The following is a 9,497-nucleotide window of genomic DNA, read 5'->3' on the forward strand; positions in this document are numbered from 1 at the left end:
CAATGAAAAGCAAAAATATTCAACAGAGCAAAAGAACAAAATAACCAAACAAAACACAGTGAGCTAGCTGATTGCTAACTAGCGAGCTAGCTAACTAACAAACACGACATATATAAAGGGTGCCCCCCCCCCAAAAAATATTGTAATAAATCCCACAAAGGTCCAGCAAATGTTACTGGACCTTCCCCAAAGTTTCAGTTATCATTTCACTCATGTTCTTTCAAAATTATACTCCAAATGGTCTGATTTGTTGAACCGTAATTTTGAAAGAACATAACTTTTATGCAAAATGACCAAGATAACAAACTCTGGGGAATGATCAGAGACTGAAGGGTTTTTTTTTTTTTTTTTTTTTGTAGGATTTTATTACAATTCTTGTGGGGTTTTTTTTTTTTTTTTTTTGGTGGGGGGGATCATTCTGTATGTTTGTGTATATAGAATTTTTTTTAAAACTTGCTTTTGTTAATCACTTCCCATTTCTACCTTCATTATTGTCCAGGCAAGAGAAAAAGGAGCCTGTTCCAGTGGGCGAATCTGTCCATCTCGAGTGATGTTGAGGCTGAAGCTGAACTGGGCCCAGGGTGATCAACACATCCGACTGGTCCTTGATGAGGCAACAGAGGTGGAAGATGTGTTTAATTAGGCATTCCTTGGTGTGCTGGGCGAGCTTGTGCATGTGATGCATGACCGGGGCGTGAGACCTGCACCCCCACCCAAGGACTTTTGTATAGTTACAGTATAGTTTCAGGCTGAGTCACAGCAAAAATCATTTTGTCATTGATGTTTTGGTGCAGTGATGGTTCATTTCTAAGAATTTTTAATTTGTGATTTGCCACTCCAGAAGACACTACACACTACACCTGGCTGAATCTTTACAAAGATGCAGGAATAATCATGTCTAAAGTGAGATTTTACCAAACGGTATATAACATAAACAAAAAGGTTTATGCACTTCAGTGATAGCATCATTACATCAAGGAATTCTTGTTGTGTGGGCCGCTGAAGAGGAGGTACTGCTGGCCCACCACCACCAGATGGCGACTTGCTTGGAGTGCGGGCTTCAAGCACGAGAGGGCGTTGGAGCCACTGGGAGTGACAGCTGTCACTTATCAGCACCAGCTGTCACTCATTCAACTCATCACCATAAAAGCCGGACCGCAACTCCACCTCCTCGCCGAGAAATCAGCTACCACTCGAGGTAACCTTCTCTGCGGTAATTTTGTTGTATCTAAACATTGTTCTGTGTGCAGCCGTTTTCCTGTGGACTCAGTCTGAAGCTGGATTGGCGGATAGTGGGAGTGCGACGTTTTGCGCCTCTCACTCCTTCCAGGGAAGTGACTGACAGGAGCTGCAGGGGTGAAACTGTTTCTGGAGGTGGAGGTTCTCCCTCCCGGAGGAACTGATCAAGGGAAGTGTACTGGGTGTGTCTTCACACACCCACCATTAACTGTTTCTGTCAGCAGTACCTGGTCTGACAGCTGGAGACGGTGGCCACCTGGGACTCGGGACTTGGTGGCTCCGGTGTTCTTCAGATCCACTGGCGGTGGAAGCCGTGTGGGATCCGGCTCTTCTCTGGACAGACATCTTCTATCCTCGAGCCTGCCCACACGTCACCTTGTATACGATTGACTGTACTCTATTGTTATTGTCTGTATTCCGTTGTGCAATTCACAACATTAAATTGTTACTTTTTGGCTCATCCATTGTCCGTTCATTAACGCCCCCTGTTGTGTGTCCGTGTCACTACACCTTCCCAACAATTCTGGCTATATAAGCTTTAGGGTTTTTAATGAGATGAAACATTTTACCACAAACTATTGTACTGTGGTGCATAATTCTGCTGGATGACTTATACCAAACCAGAAGTAAATTATTCAGATATTTTGAACAACCAGATTTACTGTCTGTTTACATTTATGACCCCATTAAATGTAAAACTTATTTTAGATTTTGCTTAAATGGCTTTTCAAACTGTTAGCATTTAATTAAAATCAGTAAACCTTGGTAACTTTTACAATCAAACTGATGTTACACAAAAGTGGAGACATTTTAGCAAATAGTACAAAAATGTATTCAAAATTCACAGTGAAACATAACCAGTGTATAACGTGTAGGCAAATGATGACAAAGGTGTCCCATTCCGTGGCATGAACTTTTGCCATCTGAAACACACACACAGCATACGTATTTTAATTAGTGCTGTCAGGTTATTAAAAAAAAGAATGTAATTAATTACAGGGTCTGTGATTAGTTAATCTAAATGAATGTAATTGCAGGTATATTTTTAAAATAAAACCTCAGATCTGTGTGTGTTTGGGTCATTTAATAATCTGGTAAAAGCAGGTATTAAACAAGCTGTAAATTGATCTTAAATTGGGAGAAGTGTCTAACTGTAATTTGGATGGGTTGAATACAGACAAATTTCATTGTATGTAGGTGTACAATGACAATAAAAGGCTATATTATTTATGTCTATAAAAACAGAATTATGGGCGTTTGGAGGCTGATTGCACAATATGACGCCTTTAATAATTATCTTATTAGAGTTCACATTTAAATTTGTCCATTGAACATTAAAATCTGGATGAAAAACAAAAATCAAATGTTTTTAATGGGTTTTAAGCCTGTTCGAGTTCAGTGACGACGTTAATTAAAACTGAATCAACTTTTGTGCCCACCCCCCCCCCCAAAAAAACAGGGCCGGACCCGACCGCGGGGGGTCGCGACAGGAAAAACACCTCCGTTGGAAACCCTAACGGGCAAGTTGGAACATGCCCAAGCTGTTAAACAATTTCTCAGTTACTCACTTGTTGAAAGCCATCAAAAGCCGCCTCAATTTTACAAATGGTTTTCAACACGGAGGTGTTTTTCCTGTCGCGGTGCACACAGATTCATCGAGTCGTCACGGAAACGACTCGGCGAATTTGCGCGCATGTCTTTCATTAAAAAATGTCCTTAAACAGTGGAATGTCCGCATAAATTCCTCATGCCGGCCTCTTCTGAATCTTCTCTGTTCTCTCACGACGTCCTGGGTGAATTAAACCTTAAATTAGGATGTTTTCAGGTCGAAACAGGCCGACGACGGCGCCTGGAAGCGCTGCAGGACGTCCTGCTCCGTGGGAAGTCCTTACAGCGACAGAAACACCCCATAATCTCTCATCAGCCGTTAAACGTTTCACTGAAAACCAGCTTAATTTCTCGAATAGTGTCCACTCGGATATTCCTCACAGGTCCAGAAAATTTTTGGATAAAGCAACGCGCACCATCTCGAGCAGCGTGTGAAACAAAGGAATTCAGCCGAGAGGGCGGGACCACATCTCACTCAAGGCCTGCCCACAGGGAAATGACGTCACCGACACACATTAAAAAAACTCACGCATGCGCACGAGGGTTCAAGCATGATTGGTGGAATCGGACGTCATTCAAATCCATATAGTTAAAAAAAAAATAAATAAAAGGGTTGGTTTATTATCTAATAGACCTCGTATATATATATATATATATATATATATACATATATATATATATATATATACATATATATATATATATATATACATATATATATATATATATATACATATATATATATATATATATATACATATATATATATATATATATATACATATATATATATATATAGTCATTTAAACTTGTAATTTTGTCAAAATATGTAATTTCCTTTAATGTTATCAGGACGCCCCCTCGTGGCGCCAGGTCCGCGTTTTGTACTATGATCAAGGTGAAATGACAGTGAAAGTGTGTGTTTAGGTGTATAGTATTTGTTCATTGGGGGTTCGGTATGGACGGGTGGGTGTGCGTGTTTGTGGGTGGATTCGTCGGGCCAATAGTGGGCTGGTCCAGAGGAAAAATGCCAGGGCCGAAATTTGTTCCCAGTCCGACCCTGATCCAAAGGGATCCAAAAAGGCTAGGACCAAAAGTTATATTGTATCGGTTCCCACTGACCAATAGCGTTAGAACTTACTGCCAACAGCTAGCCAATCAGAGCGCGGCATACAAAGGTCAGAAACTAGCTGACAGACACGTCAACAACAGCAGAAAATTGTCTGCCAGCGAGGTTTGCTGAGTTCACAGAGGAGGAACTGGTGGAAATATTGAACTCCAAGGATGCCAAAAACACTAAGAAGGTATACAAACACGCTACTGACGTTTTAGAAGCATTCATATGCTGTTCACAACAAAATTAATTGATCTGATTTAATTGCCTCATCCAATATAAGTTTTCTTCATCTAATATTTCTCTATGTTGGACTCCTTACCATCCATTATTTGTATTATATATACTGTATATATGTAATTTAATAAAATTAAAGTTATTTAATTGTGTAATCTTTAAGTTGCCCTTTTGTTTTCTTTTCCCTCTTCGTTGTCTTTTCTTATGTATTTGTGTAATCAACCATTTCTTCATCATTGTGTAAACAAAAACAAAAGAAAGAACCACAAATAATGCCTAACACCTTTACTTGCAACTTTTCCTCACAGAACGTGAAACTTGCATTTATGCATTTCCTTTGGTTTGGATAGAAAACACAGCACACCACATTAGGAGTTAAAGCACCTCGGCAAACTTTAATGTGGATGCAGCACACGTCAGAGGTGTTGGTGGGCGTCCTGCTGGTCAGCACGTGACTCTGAGGGCTTTTGTTGCTGCTGACCACTTTACCACCATCTGATTTACTTAGTGATGCTGATAATTTTGGTGGTGGTGGTGGTCCTGGAGGAGCTGGAGGACAAACACAAACACAGTGTCAGGTACAGCGCCACACGCAGGCGAACACATGAAGTGAATGGATACAAGCTCATACACGTTGCATCCACAATCAGAGCTCTATTGAGCTGAGTATTCCATTAACTTTAACTAGTAATGACTTCATGACTTTCTTTGCTAACAAAATTTTAACTATTAGAGAAAAAATTACTCATAACCATCCCAAAGACGTATCGTTATCTTTGGCTGCTTTCAGTGATGCCGATATTTGGTTAGACTCTTTCTCTCCGATTGTTCTGTCTGTTGTTGTTGTCTGTTTGTCTGTTCTGAAGACTGCCCCTCCCTGAGCCTGGTTCTGCTGGAGGTTTCTTCCTGTTAAAAGGGAGTTTTTCCTTCCCACTGTAGCCAAGTGCTTGCTCACAGGGGGTCGTTTTGACCGTTGGGGTTTTACATAATTATTGTATGGCCTTGCCTTGCAATATAAAGCACCTTGGGGCAACTGTTTGTTGTGATTTGGCGCTATATAAAAAAAAATTGATTGATTGATTGATCTCTGCATTGTGTAGTTTTTTTTATTATTATTATTTTTTGTACCATCTAATAAACTGTGGAAGCTGAGTGATAGATCAATCAAAATCAAATCTAAATTTTTCCTAAATTAAATATGATATATTTCTAATTCAAAATGTTGGGTTTGTGCTTTCGTGTGGCGAAACATCTATTTTGGAATTTTGATTCTACCAACTTTTTTTTTCAAGAAAAACAAAAAAATCAGTGTTCACTTTGCGAAAAATATCAACGCAAAGGGAATGTTTTTATTTTCTGTCTCGTAAATTTTGTTTTAAAAACATTGTGACACTTTTTACCTCTACTTTATGAAACATTGCAGTATTTAGTTATCTATTTTCCCAGTCGTCAGTGATGCATTGAAACATCCTGAGGTTGCTTTGTGATCTGGCGCCCCTGGTGGCTGGAGTTTGCACTGTGGTCTCACCCTATGGCAGCTTCTCCTTCCATCAGCCTCCTGTACTCGCCGATCTCCTGCTCCAGGCGGCACTTGACGTCCAGCAGCATCTTGTACTCATCTGCCTGGCGCTCCAGGTCTGCTCTGAGCTGGACCAGTTGGTCCTCCAGAGCAGTGACCTGAGCCTGAAAGCCCGCCAGCTTCATGCTGTACCGGTTCTGGGTTTCTTGCAAAGTGGCTTCTAAAGAAGCTTTCTGGAGGACAAAGAAGTCTAAAGTCACACTTGGTTTTTACCCAGAAACTACAGAGTCAGGTTTGACATGATAATGTGAAATCATCACATCTGACCTGGAACAGAAAATCTGCAGTTAGAGCTGCTGCAGTCCAAGGATTTAACAATCCCTTTTAAAACATGTGATGTGTCAAAAAACAAAACAAAAACAGCTGATTTCAACCACTCCAGTTGGGTGTCAGCTCCAGTAAATTCTATATCTTATCCAGAAGGAGGCTCTGTTTTGCCATTTTTCAAGAAATGATTTTAACACATTGCAAGATTTCATTATTTCACATATTAAAATTAAAATGATCTCTTTGTGTATTTGTTGGAAGGTGGAGCTGGAGAAAGGGGTGGAGCCAGAGAGTTTTTAATCATCTTTTTGTTTCTGTTAACTTTGAGACGGCCCCTTACTGCCTGTCCTGTATGCAGGCCGTACTTGTAGTGGGCGGGGGGGCATTTGGAGAGAAGGTCCAGATCTGGTTTTGTGCTGTCAGGAACTCGCTCCTGAGGAGTGGAACAACCTGTGTGTGAATGTCAGGTGATGCATTATGGGTAAGAGGCGCTCACCATGCTGAGCTGTGACTGCAGTTCGATCTCCAGACTCTGCAGGGTTCGTCTCAGGTCCATGATTTCTGTCTTTGACGTCTGTACAGTTTCCGTGGTGACACTGATGTCCTTGCTCAAGGCTTCTGTCTGTAGACAACAATGTATGTCACAGTTCCTGGTCCTCCATCTCAGTTTGTATTTTTTGTGGCAACAGTTATTTTTTTCTCCTCTTCAATGACAATAATTATTAGAAATACTTTAAATATTTTTTCCTTATTTCCTCCCGTCTTCACTTCACTTCTCCTTTTATTCCATTTGGCATTATACAGTATTTGTGCTACTGTTTTCTTATTTGAGTCCTGGTAGATTTTATATATATATATATATATATATATATATGTGTGTGTGTTACCTTGCTCCGGAACCAGGCCTCTGCGTCTTTGCGGTTCTTCTCAGCAATGGCCTCGTAGTGCATTCTCATTTCTTCCATGACCTGTGTGAGGTTTTGCTGAGGTACTGCGTCCACTTCCACATTTACCTGTCCACTCATCTGAGTTTTCAAAGCCAGCAGGTCCTGAAAAAAAATAATCAAAGGCATCACGGGGGGCTGTAGCCATCTATGTTGTCCCACCTTTAACCTTTGGATGCTCCTGAATTTCACACATGGACAACATGGTCTCCTTAGTTGGCATAACTGTAAGTAATTATATTAGAAGCCACTAACCTCTTCATGGTTCTTTTTGAGGAATATCAACTCCTCCTTCAGCCCCTCGATCTGCATCTCCAGGTCAGCTCTGTTCATCGTTAGCTCATCAAGAACCCTCCTCAGCCCAGCAATATCAGCCTCCACCGACTGTCGCATGGCCAGTTCGTTCTCGTACCTGTATTTAAAAGCTCATTATTTAAAACTTTACTGTAATTCACTGCAGTTCCCCTAATGGCCACTAAAGGGCAGATTTCCTCATGAAGTCAAGTTTAGAATGTGTCTGCTTGATTGACAGGTGACTCTGTGACACAACTATCAGTTCTGTTTCTTGGAAAGTTTAAATCATTAGGTTATCAATGACTGCCCTTGTACTTCCACTCACTTCACCCTGAAGTCTTCGGCGGCCAGCTTGGCGTTGTCGATGGAAAGATAGATGGCCCCATTGACCCTTGTAGCATCCAGGATCTGACAGATGAAAGAGAGAAGATGTACAAAGTGAAATGTTTTGGTTGAGTCCATCTGGATGGATATGAATGCGGTACAAAGGTCAGATCAGACTTTGAAGGAGTTCTCGCTCCACAATCATTATTTAGTTATAATTATATTTAATAGGCCACTTTGGTTTATGTGTTATTTGTGCTATTTTAAACAGTGCCCCCACTGGCAATTTAGCACAAGAAACAAAAGACATTCTTGGGCCAAAAGCTTTTTTTCTTTCTTTTTTTAAACAAATATCTTTAGACTGAAAACAACTTTGAGTAAAAACTGGAGAATTTTAGATACTAAAAAAAAACCCAAAAAAACTTCACACCAAACCTACACCAATTCTCACAGAGAGATAGACTTTTTTAAAATGTTAAATATTTTTCAAGGAATTATTTAAATTTTCTTTATGTTTTTTTAGTATTTAAGTAGTGAGAGTCATATTTTTAGCAAAGTGAAAATGTTAGTTGTAAAAAAAAAAAAAAAAAAAAAAAAGAAGTTGTTGGAGCACCACCCCTACAGATCACAGAGACAAATACATGTTGAATATTTCAAGGATTTATGGGGCCCTGATAGTCTCAGAAAAGCTAATTTGCACCTCTGGGTTCCCAATGGGTTACCACACCATTAAGAATAAATGTGGTTAGCGTACCTTGCCCTGCAAGTCAGCAATCATGGCGTAGTAGGCGCTGTAGTCTCTAGCAGAGGGGGAAGTCTTATTCTCCAGGAACTGCCTGATCTTGAGTTCCAGGTCAGCATTGGCCTTCTCCAGAGAGTGCACCTTAGCCAAGTAGGAAGCCAGGCGGTCATTCAGGTTCTGCATGGTGGACTTCTCGTTGGCAATAATAGACATGTCACTACCACTGAAGGCACCACCAGAGGATCCACCATAAGCAAAGCTGCTGCCATAGCCACTGCCACCAGCAGCACCACCACCAAAAGTGGAAATTTTGACACTGCCACTGCCAGCACCACCATGCATGGAGGCGCTGCTGCTGTACCCTCTATGAGGTCTGCTATTCAAAGCAAACATGATGCTGCTGTGGTGGTGGTAGTGCAGGAGGATATCTTTTGGCTTCGGCTGCAGAGCAGAAAGTGAGGCGCTGTGAGTACCTGAGGCTTTTTTATACACTTGTGGGAGGGATGAGACTCCTGTCTCTCTGCCAAAAGGAAGGTGCGATCTGTGGGCGTGGCTGACCAACACCTCAACTGCACACGTTCAGTTCATCTCATTGGCTCCTCCACCACTGATCATCACTGACAGCAGCAGGTCAGCTCTGGGAGCATTCACTGGGGTCTTGTGTTGCTGCATCCACCACAACACAGAACAGTCCCAGGTCCTAGATGGCAACCAGCCAGACAGAGAACTGGTCCATCCCCACCTCTACAAGGTAACTATTTATCTGCTGCAGCCAGGAAATCTTTGTCCTCCACACCCAGGTGCACTTTCCCCAGAGAGAGTTGTTTAAGAGGCGTGTCGCCTCAGCAACACCGACAGAGCCGTAAAACAGGTTTCAGGGTCACACAAATACACCAGGGCTCCTCATCAATGAATGTACTGTGCTCAGGGAGGGATTAATACAAAATTAAAAATGTCACAGAACAGAGAAGTGATTGTGCTTTATGTTTAATCCTCAGTCTCCTCCCAGTGTGCACGTGCATGGCAACACATGCACACTGATGTGCGAGTGTGAGAGATCAGATGGAAAAATGTCTCAGAAATAAACACGAAACTACCATGTAAATGTATAAGAAAATAACTGGAACTATACAAAGAAACAAGTAACAG

General features: G+C 41.3%; 1 protein-coding gene across 1 annotated transcript; it reads right to left on the minus strand.

Annotated features, from left to right (window-relative positions):
- Window positions 1–4,566: 4,566 nt before the first annotated feature.
- On the minus strand, window positions 4,567–8,809 carry LOC117515233 (keratin, type I cytoskeletal 13-like). The gene is made up of 7 exons (XM_034175715.1): window positions 8,361–8,809; window positions 7,608–7,690; window positions 7,244–7,400; window positions 6,932–7,093; window positions 6,541–6,666; window positions 5,727–5,950; window positions 4,567–4,747 (listed from the first exon to the last, which is right to left on the minus strand). The coding sequence occupies exons 1-7, from the start codon at window positions 8,739–8,741 to the stop codon at window positions 4,699–4,701; spliced, it is 1,182 nt and encodes a 393-aa protein (XP_034031606.1). The 5' UTR covers window positions 8,742–8,809; the 3' UTR covers window positions 4,567–4,698.
- Window positions 8,810–9,497: the final 688 nt, after the last annotated feature.

This window comes from Thalassophryne amazonica, chromosome 8, assembly GCF_902500255.1.
Source record: "Thalassophryne amazonica chromosome 8, fThaAma1.1, whole genome shotgun sequence".
NCBI lineage: Eukaryota > Metazoa > Chordata > Actinopteri > Batrachoidiformes > Batrachoididae > Thalassophryne > Thalassophryne amazonica.

Excerpts from the sequence above, each read along its gene's own strand:
- LOC117515233 (XM_034175715.1), bottom strand. The coding sequence starts at position 8,741 with ATGTTTGCTTTGAATAGCAGACCTCATAGAGGGTACAGCAGCAGCGCC. Across the intron at positions 7,691-8,360 it reads TTGCTGACTTGCAGGGCAAG|ATCCTGGATGCTACAAGGGT; the intron begins GTACGCTAACCA and ends TTCATCTGTCAG. Across the intron at positions 4,748-5,726 it reads GAAGGAGAAGCTGCCATAGG|CTCCTCCAGGACCACCACCA; the intron begins GTGAGACCACAG and ends TTTGTCCTCCAG.